General features: G+C 39.4%; 1 protein-coding gene across 3 annotated transcripts in view; it reads left to right on the top strand.

Moving 5' to 3' along the window:
- Positions 1 to 17,929, top strand: part of fwd (phosphatidylinositol 4-kinase beta fwd) — a 42,187-nt gene extending 24,258 nt beyond the window's left edge. For all 3 annotated transcript variants that reach the window (XM_034974010.2, XM_034974012.2, XM_034974011.2), the window contains exons 2-10: positions 71 to 965; positions 4,658 to 4,858; positions 6,697 to 6,963; positions 8,477 to 8,665; positions 11,796 to 12,029; positions 12,180 to 12,358; positions 12,819 to 12,930; positions 13,524 to 13,665; positions 13,752 to 17,929. In XM_034974010.2, coding sequence (XP_034829901.1) covers positions 71 to 965; positions 4,658 to 4,858; positions 6,697 to 6,963; positions 8,477 to 8,665; positions 11,796 to 12,029; positions 12,180 to 12,358; positions 12,819 to 12,930; positions 13,524 to 13,665; positions 13,752 to 13,933 — 2,401 coding nt within the window. In that variant the 3' untranslated portion in view covers positions 13,934 to 17,929. The remainder of the gene's footprint in view (positions 1 to 70; positions 966 to 4,657; positions 4,859 to 6,696; positions 6,964 to 8,476; positions 8,666 to 11,795; positions 12,030 to 12,179; positions 12,359 to 12,818; positions 12,931 to 13,523; positions 13,666 to 13,751) is intronic.
- Positions 17,930 to 18,886: the final 957 nt, after the last annotated feature.

The following is an 18,886-nucleotide window of genomic DNA, read 5'->3' on the forward strand; positions in this document are numbered from 1 at the left end:
AACATAGTCTCAATTCATAATATGTATACCGAGAAACATAACTCTAACGATATGTCTTCTTTGTCCATAGGCATGTGACAAATCAAGCCAGTGGGCCGCCTCCAGGATGCGGCCACCAGAGGAACAGATCCCTGGATTCTGTTCTTCAACGGATACCAGAGGATATGACACCGACGTCGCCGGAGGGCGCACCGCTTCGACTTTGCAACGAAGCGCCCGCTCCCAGGCTCGCACTACCACCCGAGGTGCCCACGGGGTCCGATGACTCCGGCATTCACACGCCGCCCGATGGCAACGATGAAGACCGACCGCAACCTTCCGCCGCTGCCAGATCGAGGGAAAGTCTCGATTCGGGCAACCCAGAGGAATCCGAGAAGCCGCCGGACCCGCCCGATACTGTGGAAGAACCAGAGGTTAAAACCATCTGTGTTTCTGACGCGTCGAAAAAAAAAGACTTTCTCCTCCGATTGTTTGAAAGTAAATTGTTTGATATGAGTATGGCGATTTCATATCTCTTTAATTCTAAAGAACCCGGTGTGCAAACATACCTAGCTAACAAACTGTTCTCATTCCCACACGAAGATGTAGACTTTTACCTCCCGCAGTTATCGACTATGTATATAGAAATGGGAGACGTAGCGGACGTTTTGCGACCCTATCTGGTGTATCGGTGTAAACAAAGTGCTGAGTTTTCGCTTCGGCTAGCGTGGTTATTAACTGCTTTTTGTGGTGATGCTAAGAGATCGAGAGCGACAAAATTGAGAGATTCTATTCTCGCCGAGGAAATCAGGCCGGCGGCTCGAAGAGGTCATCACAGATCACAATCTGACGCGTCTGCGTTGAGGCTGGCCGCGCCGACGGGAAGGCACTTGGGAGACCTTGCGTCTGGCCGTGCCTTTGACAATGGCTGCCTGTGCGGGGAGCAGTGCTCGTGCGGGGCGCCAAGGCTAGCGCCGCAGCTACAGGTAAATATAAATAGACATCTTATTATCATAAGAATTCATCATCATAAGATACAAGTAACTGCGTTTTCTATAAATAACAATAATTACCTTAAAACAGCCGTGAATCGTGATCGATGCAACTTAGCTGAAAAATATAGTGATGTAGTAGTAATATTATATCTCTTTAAATATATTATATAAAAGTAAAAGCTGACTGACTTACTGATCTGTCAACGCACAGATCAAACTACTAGACGGATAGTCCCGAAATTTGGCATGCAGGTAGCTATTATGATGTCGACATCCGCTAAGAAAGGATTTTAGAAAATTCAACCCCTAGGGGGGGTAAAATAGGGGTTTGAAATTTGTGTAGTCCATGCGGACGAAGTCGCGGACATCATCTAGTTGTCTATAAAATAAACTTCCAAAGCCAAACCTAGATTTAACTAAAAAACCGGCCAAATGCGAGTCAGGCTCGCGCAATGAGGGTTCCGTACTACAGTCGTATTTTTTCGACATTTTGCACGATAATTCAAAAACTATGATGAAAAATAAATAAAAATCTGTTTTAGTATGTACAGGTGAAGACCTTTCATATGATACCCCACTTGATATAGTCACTCACTTCGAAAGTTGAAAATACTAATAATTAGTTCATGACCACAATTTAATTTTTTTTTGTGTGATCTAACCCTAAATTCACGGTTTTCAGATTTTTCCCCAAATGTCAGCTATAAGATCTACCTACCTGCCAAATTTCATGATTCTAGGTCAACGGGATGTACCCTGTAGGTTTCTTGACAGACAGACAGATAGACAGACAACAAAGTGATCCTATAAGGGTTCCCTTTTTCCTGTAGAGGTACGGAACCCTAAAAATGTTTACCAGTTACCTACACTAAGTTAATTCTTCGGAAATATAACGACTTGATTGATTGACTCATTAGATGCGTGTAATTCAGTCTAAAATTAATTACTGCGAAGTTAAATGTATCTCAAGTTAAACAACACGTAAATCTTACATCATCCGCGCTTCGAGTTATTAAATTCTATAATTTAGTACCTTTTTATATTATTGTATATCTATTGATTAAGGTTGTTACGATAACATAATCAGTAATCAAAACTATTATTTACAACTTAATATTCTACTCACGTTTCTACTTAGACATTAGTGTATTCGGTGCAAACTCACTCCTCGAGTCCCTAATCCCTGTGCAAAAAGAAAAAATATTTTGATCTTAAGGAATTATTATATTTACTACTTAGTAGTTTATTTTGTCATTTTTAGATTAGCCTGCTATCATAGCTATCTCCGGCTTTCTGCCTGGCCGTTCTAAAATAGTGATAAGTATAAACAGTAGCCGGCAGAAAATAACATCGACCTTTAGAAAGAGATTGTGGTTTTGTAGAGCATTGTCTCTGTCGTTTAGATCTACAAAACGTTACATAGGACACGGATTACATAGTGACAGAGACAACGCTCTACAAAACGGAACTCTTATTCTAAAGGTCGATGGACATTATTTTCTGCCGCGTACGGTAATATTATAATAGAGCACCAGTATAATAATTAATACTCCAAACAAGGAAATTGGAAGCACACAATTATAATTAGGTTCATAAATTAAACGATTTTTATGGTACTTGAGAACTTAAAATAAATAGGTAATGAGTACTTACCTAATTCATTGATGATTCATTATGTTTACCACTTAAACATAGTACCTACTGATAAAACATAATTTTATTGTTCTATCAGTGCTATGCATAAGTTAGTTAATATGATTCATTGTTTATAAAACCACCAAGCACCATACCTACTTACTATATCAATCATAATATTACGATTGGGCGAATTCAATGAAATGTATCTCTACATAGTATTAAATAAAGTCGCTTCTCGCGTCTGTATGTATGTATGTATGTATGTATGTATGTATGTATGTATGAACGCGTAGATCTTTTAAACTACGCAACGGATTTTAATGCGGTTTTCACCAATAGATAGAGTGATTCAAGGGGAAGGTTTATAGCTATAGTTTAATTCTCAAAAAATTAGAGATCCCTAGAGAAATTGAAGTAATGTGCATTAGGTCGGAAAAAATCCTCTCATTTGAGAGTTTCCGAGGCAATGACATCACATTAGTATCTACGTTGCACCCATGCGAAGCCGGGGCGGGTCGCTAGTTTCATAATATAGGACAACTTGTGCCACTTCGTCAAGACTATTACCCTCGATACGGAAAGCATATACTAGTGAAAAGAGCCGACAAGAAACCCAGGAACTACTCTTTTTTTAAAAAAAAAAAAGCAAAACGTTACAAAATGTAGGTATACAATTATACAACTCGTAAGATTTAACTCCTCACGCGCCATTTTAACTTTTTGTGTCAAATTTCATGTCAAAAGTACGATTTTAGTCCTTATTTCAAGGGTGACCCGTACTTTATTTTATTTTAAAAATAAAATAAAATGGCGCGTGAGGAGTCATTTTGTTCGGAGTAGGTATACATTAGTAATTTAACTAACACCAACTAGCGGGCTGCTGAGCAAAGCAAAGCCGATTGTTGTCACTAAAAAATTCGTAAGCGTTCAGAATCAGATAATATGAATATGAAATATGACGTAGGTCTAAGTCGTAACGTAACGTAGGAGGTACCAAGATTTAACCTCGTCCAAAGATTGTGTATCGTTTTATCATTTAAATCTTATTATACATAACTTGAATATTTATCTATGACATAGCAACTTTCCATTATAATATTCACATTTCCGTCTTTCACGTCTAGATTATTATACTTAATTATAAATTCTTACTCAGTAATAAGAGTCTAGATTGTTGAAACATCAATAGTTTAAGACTTGAGATCAGTACGTAAAGTCAGTATTCGTTTTCCTTAAATGTGATATAAGCTTGAAATAAGTAGGCTTATTCAAGTCAGTTTCGTCCTAGAAAAAGACGATCAAAATGCGCAATTACCAGTCACTTAACATAAAAAGATACTTTAGGCATATCCAAAATAGATTACCAGTTTTTAAAGTGTCAAGACCAGACTGCAAAATTGCAGTTGGGTTACATTGTGCAGTTGACACAAATTCTACATCGTTAGACCGGCCTTACACGGGCAACTCGAGCAGTTAGCCAGTGATCAAAATACATAGACCGCTCGAGTACGAGCAGTCATTGATCAACAGCTTGAAGCTGCCATTGATAACTGCTGCAGCAGTCGGTTTCAACTACAACTGCTCTTGATCGACTCCGCAGTCATCGAGCAGTTGGTGTGCAGTTCTAGTACAGGCAAAGTGTGATCTGTATGCCGCGGTAGTTTGCATGCTATACATAATTTATCCCTTCCCGGAATGTAAGCTAACTGTGTACCAAATTTCATCAAAATCTGTTAAACTGTTGGACCGTGAAAAGCTAGCAGACTGACAGACAGACACACTTTCGCATTTTTAACATTAGTAAGGATGTCAACAAGGAATAAGACCGGATTTTTCGGAATTCCAATATACGTGATTAAAAGAGGATTTACGTTTTCGCAGAGTGAAGCCTAATGTTGTAGATCGCAATAATTTGTGTCGTGGCATGGGAACCACTGTGTAATGTTATGCCACATATGTCACTACTGTTACTTATACTATAACCGCGCATATAACGCTCCACCTCAGTGCAAACATGCACTGATTAATCGAGACGATTGTTTCAGTTCCTCACAGCGTTAACAAATATCGGGCGGCGTCTGGCGGGCGTAGCGGACAAGGAGAGGCGGAATGGCCGACTTAGAGCCGAACTTGCGTCCCTTGACCTGAACCTGCCAGCGCGAGTCTGGCTTCCCTTGCATCAGAAACCTCATCACGTGCTGAGGATACCTCCCCACGCCGCCGCTGTGCTTAACAGCAAGGATAAGGTATGTATTACTAAAGCGCAGTTTATACAGAACTGGAGAGTGACATAGATAATTATGACGCAGGCTCAATATTTGTCCACGTGCCCCTAGGCCCTAATCCCTGTCTTCGTCTTTAAAACTTCGTCTTTTCAGGGTTCCATACATCAAAAAGAAAAAAGGAACCCTTTAGGATCTCTTCGTTGTCTGTCTGTCTGTCTGTCCGTCCGTCCGTCTGTCCGTCTGTCCGTCTGTCATGTCTGTCAAGAAAACTATAGGGTACTTCCTGTTGACCAAGAATCATAAAAGTTGGCAGATAGGTAGGTCTTATGGCACAAGTAAAGGAAAAAATCCGAAAACCGAAAATGAAAATGTATTCATGGACAAAATAAAAATGTCAAAAAAATGCGACTGTAGTAGGTACGGAACCCTTGGTGTGCGAGTCTGACTCGCACTTGACCAATTTTTTTAGTTTTTTACCTATTGAATTTAAATGAAATTATACTTTTTGGCAATACTTCCCGGAGTTATTTTACGTCAAAATGCTTGTTGGTACTTGCTAATAAATGAGTCGCTTGTTAAATTACCGGATAGAGTAAAAATATACTTGTTGACCCCGAACGCTTGTCGAAAGGACAGTGGCTACGGAAACGAAATCGGACAGCTAGTGTACTTATTTACCTTAAAGTGTCACTAGTTAATTATAGTTATTTTGTCAGAGACAATTCAGAAAGGACACTCCTCAAAACTGGGGAAACTTGTTATGTCCTTTCTGCGTGTTTAATCAGAAGGAACCTTCGTTTAATCTCTCTAATTACCACTATCGATTATACTTATTCTACCTGCGGGCTTATCAGTACCCTTATTATAAATGCGAAAGTGTGTTTGTTTGTTGGTTTGTCCTTCAATCACGTCGCAACGGTGCAATGGATTGACGTGATTTTTTGCATGGATATAGATAAAAACCTGGAGAGTGACATAGGCTTTTTATCCCGGGAAATTAAAGAGTTCCCACGGCATTTTTAAAAAACTAAACCACGCGTACGAAGTATGTCTTTCACTAGGTGTCTAAGGTAACAAGACACTTATACAGATGTAACATTTTTCGTCTGTGACACAACCCAAACTGGGTATACAGCCTAAAAGCAAATCCACACATAGTCGTATGCATACGCGTAGTTGTCTCTTGTTATAATTTACGATCACCCAAATACAAGTCGTCGTTATGTTATAGAGGTCGGAGATTGCTCTATACCTCGTACGTTATGCACAATCGCGCAGTGTTGTATAAAACTTGCGATTTTATTATATGTTAATTTTATGTATTGATGTTAGTTGTTACATGCCATTATTGTTGTTAAACAGTTAATTGCTGTAATAACTGTTACGAACATGCACACTTTACCTATTGCATACCCGTAGTTAGGGGTCGCTGATTTAATTCACTCAGCTGAAGCCGCAAACAACAGTCTTCACGTTTATGTTCAATGAATGAAAACAGCCAGTTTAATATCTAAATTATTAAATTATGTTTGAAAATCTAAAGCCTTGTTATATTATTCATAATATATGCGCCAAACTATATCCACACTAATTACAATTTTTTACTATAAATGTAAAAGTGTGTCTGTCTACCTGTCTGCTAGCTTTGACGCTTTCAGAGATAGCTTGCGTCCAGGGGACGGACATAAACTTTTTATCCCAGAAAATCAAAGAGTTCCCATATGGTTTTTCAACACCCTCCGCTAATCTATATATAAATAACTATATATTGTTTTCGTAGTAAGGGGACAGGATGTCTTTACTATCGATAGATGCTTTAAATATAATAACGAGAAAATTTAACACTTCTTTATTTACAGGCGCCGTATATAATGTACGTGGAGGTGTTAGAAACGGAAGGACACGAGTCACTGCCTCCACGCCTGCTGCCGCCCGCGCCCCCCGCGCCCCACTCGCCGCCCATCAGACACACCAAGAGTGAAGAGAATCTCGTTCCGGAGTGGCCAGCTCTATCCCTGTACTCGGCGTTGGATGACGCCGACGCGGGAGACTGCTGGAGTCACGAGGATGAAGAACTAAGTACGCAGTATCCTGCGAAGCTGCCGGCGCCAGATAGCTTGTCGCAGGTGTGTGCACATTATTGAAGTGAAAACTTCTTTAGGCGTGTTGGCCGATTTTGGGATTTGTGAAAACTTCAAGGTCGCGTCACCGACATGCTATAAAGTCAATGTGCTCCGAGTGCCGATAGCTGTAAAAATTAAACTTATATTAATGGTTTTAATTACAATTTGATAAATGCAACATAGCTGTCTTATCAATGTTCAAATGTATTAAAAATTAAAAAAACTTGCGTTCTGGTTCAACTAATAGCTATTCAGACTGATAAGGTAAGTAAGTATACATAATTCATACAGTCACATGCATAATATGAAACTGAATCTAAAATGTAATGCTAATTAAAAGGATAAATTTTGATTCAACAGACCTATGTCACAAGTTACCTTTTAGAATGATGTAGGTACTCTCACCTACTTACAGAGTAGTTATAACTAACCATAGTTGGTCAGTACTCTAATTATTAAATCGAATTAAGCATGTTTAAGCAGCTTACTTTATATTGAACATGTTTTTAGGGTTCCGTACCTCAAAGGGAAAAACGGAACCCTTATAGGATGTCTTTGTTGTCTGTCTGTCTGTCTGTCAAGAAACCTACAGGGTACATCCCGTTGACCTAGAATCATGAAATTTGGCAGGTAGGTAGATCTTATAGCTGACATTTGGGGAAAAATCTGAAAACCGTGAATTTAGGGTTAGATCACACAAAAAAATAAATTGTGGTCATGAACTAATAATTAGTATTTTCAACTTTCGAAGTGAGTGACTATATCAAGTGCGGTATCATATGAAAGGTCTTCACCTGTACATTCTAAAACAGATTTTTATTTATTTTTATGCATCATAGTTTTTGAATTATCGTGCACAAAATGTCGAAAAAATACGACTGTAATACGGAACCCTCATTGCGCGAGCCTGACTCGCACTTGGCCGGTTTTTTTAGAATAATGTGAATAATTAAGGCCTTATTAAAATATATGAAAGTAAGAGTTCAGTACCTACTAGCTACTAAAACTTGCCAGGATAAAATTCGATCGTTTTTAGGTATCAATAAATAGAAAAGAAATGTCTTTCGAAAAAGTCGGAAAGGAGTTTTAGCCTGTCTGCATTTGTACTGATTCTGATCGCAACTAAATTTTAGAGTAGGTATTCGCAAGAATAAAATTAATTTTCCGTCCTTTATTAACAATATTAAAAAGAAAAGATGCAGATACTCCAAATTTAGTTTAGAGAAAGAAATCAGAATCGTTTTGTTAGATGTCATTTATTTCAAGGCGAGAAGATAGCTAGATAAAATGCGCCTCTGGGTTTCGCCTAATTAGATGGTTAATTTTTCGAGATTTTTGCTTTCATTTTCGAGCCTTCATCGACGAGTCATCGAAAATGAACTGTTTAAACACCGACCGTTCATCTTCACAGGCAAGCAAAAATCGAAAATGAAACGAAAAATCAACAATGAGGCAAGAAAAAGTGAAAAATGAACCGTCTAATTTGGGCTTATGGAGGTTTGTTTGTGTGTGGCAGGTGTCGGCGCTGTCGGTGCTGTCGGCGGCGTCGGCGCTGTCGGGCGCGTCCACGTCGTCGTGCGGCTCGCGCGAGTCGGTGGCGGTGGGCGCGGGCGAGGTGCGGCGGCGGCTGGCCGACGCCACGGCCGCGCCGCCGCCCAACGCCTTCCGCCGCGACCCGCAGGACCCCTCCGCGCTCGCGCTCAAGGTACCACCACCACCATGAAGCCTTCTCCACACGCGTGTAATATAAAGGTCGATTAACAAGAGCTGGAACGTTGGAAAGTCCATTGATAATAATCATGTTAAACACAATCCTCCAATCCACACTTGGCCAGCGTTGGTAGACTACGGCCAAACCTTTCTCATTCTGAGTCGAGACTCCTCTCTGATCTCTCCTTTCTCAAAAGTGAGCCAGCGATGCGTCGATGATGATGATAACCTCATATGATAAAAACTAACTGACAAAATATACGTGACTCAATGGACACACGTGTCAAGCCTCACCTAATTATTATTAAATTGTGGTGTGGCACGACATGATGTCCTAATTTTTGTCTAATTTATTGTTACTATGTATCAGGTCACATCATGTTGTATTATAAAAATAAATTCGACAGTTATTTTAAGCGCCTGTTTCTACTCTATAATAGTACTTTTAATTTTTGGTTTATTAGAAATAATATTAACCTTCGTCACTACCCCTATTATAAATGCGAAAGTGTGTTTGTTTGTTGGTTTGTCCTTCAATCACGTCGCAACGGATCGACGTAGTTTTTTGCATGGGTATAGGTATACCCATCCCTACTACCCTATATCTGGAGAGTGATATAGGCTACTTTTTATCCCGGAAAATTAAAGAGTTCCCACGGGATTTTCAAAACTTAAATCCACGCGGACAAAGTCCCGGGCATCAGCTAGTGAATAATAATGAGAAAAGTCCTGACTCATCAACTGACGGATCAACGGCCCAGCCCAAACCCTTAGATCTAGAAAACTGAAATTTTGCACGCGAGACGAAAGCGGTCGCTAGTATAATAATATAATCAGCTGGTCAATTGCGAAAAACCTCCATAAATCATTATTACAATCGCGATTGTTATGATTGGCTGAATTTATGGTATTCTTGTTGCAACAATACATTGTAGCCAATAGTGAGCGCGTATCAACCAAACTGCGCGCCGCCCCCCAACGCATTCCGCCGCGACCCGCAGGACCCCTCCGCGCTCGCGCTCAAGGTACCACCACCACCATGAAGCCTTCTCCACACGCGTGTAATATAAAGGTCGATTAACAAGAGCTGGAACGTTGGAAAGTCCATTGATAATAATCATGTTAAACACAATCCTCCAATCCACACTTGGCCAGCGTTGGTAGACTACGGCCAAACCTTTCTCATTCTGAGTCGAGACTCCTCTCTGATCTCTCCTTTCTCAAAAGTGAGCCAGCGATGCGTCGATGATGATGATAACCTCATATGATAAAAACTAACTGACAAAATATACGTGACTCAATGGACACACGTGTCAAGCCTCACCTAATTATTATTAAATTGTGGTGTGGCACGACATGATGTCCTAATTTTTGTCTAATTTATTGTTACTATGTATCAGGTCACATCATGTTGTATTATAAAAATAAATTCGACAGTTATTTTAAGCGCCTGTTTCTACTCTATAATAGTACTTTTAATTTTTGGTTTATTAGAAATAATATTAACCTTCGTCACTACCCCTATTATAAATGCGAAAGTGTGTTTGTTTGTTGGTTTGTCCTTCAATCACGTCGCAACGGATCGACGTGGTTTTTTGCATGGGTATAGGTATACCCATCCCTACTACCCTATATCTGGAGAGTGATATAGGCTACTTTTTATCCCGGAAAATTAAAGAGTTCCCGCGGGATTTTCAAAACTTAAATCCACGCGGACAAAGTCCCGGGCATCAGCTAGTGAATAATAATGAGAAAAGTCCTGACTCATCAACTGACGGATCAACGGCCCAGCCCAAACCCTTAGATCTAGAAAACTGAAATTTTGCACGCGAGACGAAAGCGGTCGCTAGTATAATAATATAATCAGCTGGTCAATTGCGAAAAACCTCCATAAATCATTATTACAATCGCGATTGTTATGATTGGCTGAATTTATGGTATTCTTGTTGCAACAATACATTGTAGCCAATAGTAAGCGAGTATCAACCAAACTGAGGTGATTATAATCGTGACTTTGTATAGTCCGCGACTGGTTGAAATGGCAATCGGAGTATGAGGCGGGCGGACGCCCCGTACACCCGCACGTCACCCGCGCTCGCCCGCGCTGGGTTAGCGCGGGGGTTATTCGGGTGTGCGGGGCGTTCCCTCCCTGATTGCTATCTCAACCTGTCGCGTTGAGTTTAACAGAAACAGCTAATGTCGAATTAATAGATTCGGATCCATTGCACTCAATTTGTTGGCCTAGAGAAAAAATGTATGCAATACATTCCCACTACTGTCTTTCTTTAAACTTGTACACATATGTAAACAAGCAGTCCAAACACAAACAGTCGGGCCGCCAATTATACACAGTTCCAATCGATATCAGTAAACAGGGGAAACACGGTCTGGCCAGCGTTACTCACGCATCAACCGTAATAATATTATAATAGCAGGGCGGGGTAGCCCCGTCCAGTAGCTTATATTATCGCTGTTTATACCTTTTCATAGCCTTTAACCTCTGCTTTTTGTTATATTTTTTTGATTGTATTCACTGCAATATAATCGCCGTATGATTCATAAGCTCACAGCTACTTGGTATAAATCACGTCTGTACTGTTTTGTTATAGTGATTTTTATCTTTTAGGTATCGTTTGGAAAAATTATATTTTAATCAAGAATGAAAGTATAAACAGAAACGAGTAATAGCCAAATTATTTAAGTTAGTCAAATAAAGATAACCAATTGCAGAAGGTGAATAAAGTGAAAGAGAGAATGTGTTGCGAATCTATCAACGTTGTCGAGATGATGCTGGTAGATTTCAATTATCAAAACAGATGGAATGCTCTTTCGGCTTCTATTTTCTCAGCTAGCTATAATATTGGCATTTTCAAAAGAAGAGTGATTGGGCACGTTTTAGGCAGGCACGCTCCACGTTGGGCTGCATCATCAGAAATCAGTAACACCTACTGTTTGGCGTGCTTGCAGTCAAGCTCACGCCTATACGGATTTGAAAAAAGATTTGTAAAGTAGTACTAAGCCTACAGTATGCGTTGTGTGACTGTCATATTACGCGCCTTGTGGCAAACAGCTGCTTATAAATTATAATTAGTAACGCCTGTGTGTGTTGGTGTGTTGTGTGGCAGGAGTCGTGGGAGAGCAAGCTGTCGCGCATGCGCTCGGCGTCGCCGTACGGCGCGCTGGCGGGCTGGCGGCTGCTGGGCTGCATCGTGAAGGTGGGCGATGACCTGCGTCAGGAGATGCTGGCGGCGCAGCTGTTGCGGCGCCTGCAGGCCGTGTGGGAGCTGGAGCGCGTGCCGCTGCGCCTGCGCCCCTACGAGATCCTGTGCCTCGACCGCGAGTGCGGCCTCATACAGCCGGTGAGTGCCGCGACGCGCGTTCCTCCTAACAAAATTGCCCTTGTGCCTACACTCTACTTAAATTACTTTCTCAGAACCTGTTTGACATAAATGATTATTTTTTGAATCTCCCTTCGATCGCACACACTGACAGGTTGTATCGGTCGGCAGGTGCTGAACTCGGTGTCGCTGCACCAGATCAAGAAGCAGTCGGGCGCGTCGCTGCGCGCGTGGCTGGAGCTGGAGCACGGGCCGCCCACCAGCGAGGGCTTCCTGCGCGCGCAGAACAACTTCGTCGAGTCCGCCGCCGCCTACGCGCTCACCAGCTACTTGCTGCAGCTCAAAGACAGGTTCTCTTCTCAGTAGAATTTATGTTGAATGGGCGCAGTCGTGATTAAAGATACCTTTAGCGCCATCTAGCCTGTTCCTGTTCCTGTTTATTACTACGTCGCAAGTTTGCAGTGCGTCTGCGGGATATCTGTATGGTCCTTTCGTATGAGTGCAAGTAGCGTCATGTATGGTCAAATATGTGGAAACCGCCATAAATCTCATAAATTCCAAACACAAATAATTCGTGAAGGCTCAGGCTAGCCCTAGCCCTTAGATTTCAGCTAAAAGTACACAACTGGGGCACTAAGTTGCCTTGCCTCCCACCTGGGTGAGGAGGCCACGCCTTCGAGGCGAATTCGAAACACGTTCCTTCACACATTTTAGTTTTAATTTTACGAAATTAGGTATCACTTACCGTATGTACTAAAAATCATAATAGTCCTTGCAATTGAATGCTTATAATAACAATTATATTTACAGACACAATGGGAACATTCTGTTGGACAGCGCAGGACACATCATCCACATCGATTTTGGATTCATATTCTCAATTTCACCCAAGAATCTGGGATTTGAAAGTTCTCCATTTAAGGTATACTATCAATTGTAATTTTTCATAAAATGCTTTGATTATATTAAACTAACTCATCCTCTCCAGTAATTAAAAAAAAAGTTTGTGTGTATATCCAACATCCATTGCTTAAATGCGAAGAAGTGATTTAGTGATACCCGGCGGATTTTTAAATTTTGCAGTAGTTTCCTATTTTATGATTACTTCTGTATTTGTAACTTCTTAGAAAGAATTAGTTTAGGTTCAATAGTAAGAATTTTGAAAATGGCGTCGCTTTTTTAAATTTTTTAGACGACGGTACCCGGTTTTATATGATCTCACAAAGAAGAATTTGAAAATGACGATCACTTTAAAATCTTGACAACAGTTTCCTTTTTTATGATCACAACGGAAGCCCAGGTATCAATTTAAAAAAAAAAAACTGTCCAAAAACAAAGATTTTCAAAGTGGTGTCTACTTTTTAAAATTCAGAAAGAGTTTCCTTTTTATGATTACAAGGAATCCCAGATGTACACTTTTAAATCAATGACAACATAAAGAAACCTCAAAAGACTTAAGACTTTTTGTATTAAAATTAACTGTAAAATCAAGTCAATCTTCATTTACCCGTGCAGCTGACGAGCGAGTTCGTCGACGTGATGGACGGCGAGAGCTCGGACATGTTCGCGTACTTCAAGATCCTCATCCTGCGCGGCCTGCTCGCGGCGCGCAAGCACTGCGACCAGATCATACACCTCGTCGACGTCATGCGAATGGGTAAGTCGAAGAACAAAACTATACAGCGACCCAAAACTTTAGTATGGATGTTTGGATAGTGTGATGTAGTATTGTGTTGTCGTCAGGCGGGCAGCTACCGTGTCTACGCAGCAGTAGCGCCGTGTCCGCGTTCCGCGCGCGCTTCCACCTCGGTCGCACCGAGCCGCAACTGCGCGCGCTCGTCGACCGCCTCGTGCGCGACGCGCTGCACTCGCTGTCCACGCGCCTCTACGACAACTACCAGTACTATACCAACGGCATCCTCTAGCAGACACACGCCCGCACTTCCACCTCAGCCGATAGATTCATTGATATAGTAAGTACAAAATGACTTTCATCCACCATTTTAACTCTATGGGTCAACTGTCATGTCAAAAGTACGGTTCACCTTCAAAATAGAGACTAAAATAGTACTTTTGACATGAAATATTTTGACACAAAGTTAAAATGGCACGTGAAAAGTCATTTTTTACGCATTATACCCTAATTTTATCAGTACCGAAACGTTTGATACGATATAATACCCCCAAATTCACATAAACTCGAATTGACCAACTGTTATTCTGACATCCATCTGACAGTTAAATTTCATACTAATTGGTTATAATGCACGTAGTCCGTACAAAATGACTCTTCACGCGCCATTGTAACTCTATGGGTCAACTGTCATGTCAAAAGTACGGTTCACCTTCAAAATAGAGACTAAAATAGTACTTTTGACATGAAATATTTTGACACAAAGTTAAAATGGCACGTGAAAAGTCATTTTTTACGCATTATACCCTAATTTTATCAGTACCGAAACGTTTGATACGATATAATACCCCCAAATTCACATAAACTCGAATTGACCAACTGTTATTCTGACATCCATCTGACAGTTAAATTTCATACTAATTGGTTATAATGCACGTAGTCCGTACAAAATGACTCTTCACGCGCCATTTTAACTCTATGGGTCAACTGTCATGTCAAAAGTACGGTTCACCGCTTTTTAATGTGTCAACTGTCATGTGAAAACTACAATTTCAGTCCATATTTTAAAGGTAAACCGTACTTTTGACATGACAGTTGACACAGAGTTAAAATGGCGAGTGAGTTTCATTTTGTACGGACTATACTGTATTTAGAGCAATTTAGACCGTTGTTAGATATGACAATGAATAATTCTATTTATTTATTCGTGTCTTTTGTAAATTATTATTATTTGTGCCATACCTTCTTGGGCCGTACAATCAGTGGCGTGCACAGTGTTTGAAGCCTGTGTAGGCATTAGTTAGGTAGAAACCTGTTTACTGGCAGGTCATAATGAAAAAATATGCATTGAGCTATTACAACTGGGGTAAGCAGTGCATTTATGCCTCTATGACCTGCACGCCACTGCGTACAATTGGTGTTTTGAAAAATTGTTATCAAAAAGACTTACTTTAGATTTTTTATGTAAGCCACCACACCGTAATATCTTCATGATTTGCATGCATGACCCTGATATTGGAGAATGCAAGTTTTTACTCTCTTCATCTCTTCGAACATGTGTTATTCTTATTGTGTTCATTTTCGCTTACTTGTGTGGCGTCACCTTTACATCCCGCAGTAATTCACGTAATCGTAAAAAATTACTTCTCACGTACCATTTTAACTTTGAGTCAAATTTCATCTCAAAAGTACGTTTTAAAGGTGAACCGTACTTTTGACATGACAGCTGACCTATAGAGTTAAAATGGCGCGTGAAAAAAGTCATTTTGGACGGACTATACCAGATGGTTAGTTTACACTTTACATTATGTCGAAAGACCAAAAATGACTTTTCTTTGTAAGCGATATATTAACTCGCTCAAGATTTTTTCATAATGGAAATCACATTCTTACCCGTCCATTTTTGTAACTAAATATTCACTTAGTGCTTGGGAAAAAGAGAGACACTTTAGCCATTAAAGCTGAGATTCGATTCATAAAGCATACATTGACTTTGACATTACTTTGAGTTTAGATGAGACAGATTTGTCTTTAAAGTCCAGTTGCATGGCAAGCGGTTAAAGTTACGCGCGGTTACCGTTAAAACTTGACCGTCAATATAAGCAAATGGGTTGCATAAGTCAGGGTTTGTTAACTTAACATTGGGATCAAAATTTTACTTTTGACCTTATTCATGGAAGAATGAATACTGTCTTGTGCAATCCACTTATTATTGGTTGGCAAAATTTATCAGTAATCTTAACAGAGCTTTGACCGCCTGTCATGCAACTGGGCCTAAATAAAGTCTGAGCAAAGTAGGTTCCATAGATCTCAACCTATGATTATTATCATTATGTGACGAATTGATGTCAGATGTCTGAAAAAAATAACTTCGTTCGTAGTAAGTTTGATAAATAAAACTTACCAAATTTAATCAAATGAATTATGTATGTTAAAAAATTTTGTAATTATTAAAACTTGTTTAACAATTAGGCTAACCAATCTAGTTTCCTTTGTAAATGTCCACACTGTGCATGTAGTTTGGAAGTTTGGAAAGTGTAAATATAAAATTGATAATTTTTGCAATGAGAAGACTGATTGTTTCATGGATGAAAATGAGGGTGCATTCTAATTAGCCGGATCTGTAAGTTCATACAAGATTTTGTAATGGTGACTGCATCATTTTGTATGAATATGCAATACCGCCACAAGACTAATTTAAACGCACCCATAGATTTAGGTTCTTTATTAATATAAATTTAAGTTTTTAATATGTACATATATAATTATTGTTTTGAATATAAAATTACTATCGTGATCACTGATCCCCCAAAGTTGTTGTCGGACAAAATCGCCAAATCGTCGATAAAATGAAAGGATATATTTAGTTAGGAAATATAATATTATGTACCTAGTTACTATTTTAAATAATAAATGAATTTATTATTGATTAGATAGGTACCTACGCAGGCTAGCCGCACTTTGGATGCTTTTTCGTACGAATTTGATTCGTGCGAACACGTAATAACAATTTCTACCTTCCAAGTACTGTTGGAGCACGCAGACTGAGTCTAGGTACGACTAACTCACACCCAGTCTGAGCGCTCCCATAGTACTTGGAAGATCGAGATTGTTCGTGTGTGTTCATACGTGTTTGCACGAATCAAATTCGTACGAAAACGCATCCAAAGTGCGGCTAGCCTTAAACCCCAAACTCATATGTACCTTATTCTACATAGCTAATGGTGTTCATTCGGTCTGATAGATATGGGTTATAGAATAAAATTTTCGATCGTGACTTTTTAAATACATAGGGGACCCTAATTTTATTGCTAATAAAATATCTTTTAAACATCTGACGCTCGACTTGTATGCAAATGTCAGATAGCGTATTTTGTTTATGTTTAAAAATATATTTAATAATGAAGTTAAAGTAAAATATTACAGCTAAGTTGGAATGCCCAGAGATGCGTTACATCGCAAGTGGTATGTTGCCTGTGGTCATAATTTCTTCTACGGTTTTTTAGGCTCAAGGCACATTGGCGCCACGTCCAATGTCTCGAAGTAAACTGAGTAAATCATAATGTTACATATTTGTCTGGAACAATATGCCAGCGAATGCGTGCATTTTAGAAAAGACGCTTGATTGCGCTGGGACTCTTTCCTAATATGCCTTGAGCCTTAGTATTAAACTAATTTATATCCTTTATTTCTAGGCAAAATTTATAGAAAAATTTTGCAAGCTCATTCCATCATTTTATAAATCTTATTGCAGATGTATTCAAGCGCCGCGTTATTGGAACTATAGTATATTATACCTAATGTTGCTTCTATCGTGTAGTAATTAAAAGTACTATTGATATTTTAATATATTATGTATGCGATATTAAACTATCTGGGAGAGTCATTATTTGTACTATTGTTCATAATCATAACGTCAATTCATAAATGAACGCTGTATTTTGTATCACACAATAGTGTATAATTATTATTTTAAATTTTGCCAGAAAGTACTGATCACAAGCAGGAGAATATATTAAATAATTTAAATACAATGTAAATGTTGAAAAGGGTTAATAAGAATTAATTCCTAATGGAAGAAAAGAGATGAAATAATAAAATTCTGGTTAATAAATTGATATTTAGGTATAAAACCTGACATAATAAACTATCCAAAGTCCAAATTGATGTTTCTCCTCGAAAGTAATTATTATTCATGTTATTTATCAACAGACATGTACAGATAATTGTAAGTAGGTTACATTAATGTTTACCTTAATTTTCTAAATATACATAATATCAAATTTTTTATTGTATTTTACTATGTGCCCGATTGGATTTACATCTCAGGAAGCATCTCTCAATTATGCTAATTTTCGTTTATTGCGAGTGGTCTGATCGCGAAGTTCTACTGGTCGATCTAAGGCCAATTTTTTTGCCTGTTCTATCCATGGGCAAATTCAGATTGCCTGTGGTTCTATCTATAGGGTAACCTGCTCTGCCCATGCCCTGCGGCGTGAGAAACACCTGACTAACTGACCGACAACGCACAACCTAAATCAATGGATTTGAACTCTGGAAACATGGTCTCAGACTGCGGACGAGGTCCTGTTGAAATTTCTCAAATTCCTCTCGAGCAAAGTCAGGCGGATGAGCTAATTTAATAAAACAATTTATTAATAAAACTTGAAAGTCACATGAGATTTTCTTTGAGATAATGGGAAAAGACTTGTAATAATTTATAAACAGCACATTCTTCATTTATCTGGTAGTTCTTTCAGACCCTGTAATACAAAAGAATTGTTTCAGCCTACTCGGTAAGAGAGGTTTTACATGGAACATTGTTAAAGATTAAGTACATACATTAACCACATATGGATTCCCTGTTAAACGCCAGTCTCGGCTGTACATCACGCGATCCCATCGGGAGTGGTTGCCGCGCCTGTAATGCTATGAAAACATTTGGGTAGACTAGTGTCTTCTCCATTTACCTATTTTAATATAATAATTACAGTTGGTGTCAAAGCGAGGAGACCTCGCACCCCACAGTTAGTAATTAATTGATTTACAAATAGCAGAAGTTCAAAAGTAACCTTCAGGATTCAAACCCAAGTCTCTTGGGTATCGCGCTCAAAGCGCCTTTGGCCGCCCGACCACGGTTCACTTGCCGCCTGCGCCTACTGCCGATAAGATGGATTTTATTCAGCCAGTATAGTAAAGGCGCTCCTGGAATACCTGGGATACCCGAGGCACGCAGGTTCGAATC

Source organism: Maniola hyperantus, chromosome 12, assembly GCF_902806685.2.
Source record: "Maniola hyperantus chromosome 12, iAphHyp1.2, whole genome shotgun sequence".
Taxonomy (NCBI): Eukaryota; Metazoa; Arthropoda; class Insecta; order Lepidoptera; family Nymphalidae; genus Maniola; species Maniola hyperantus.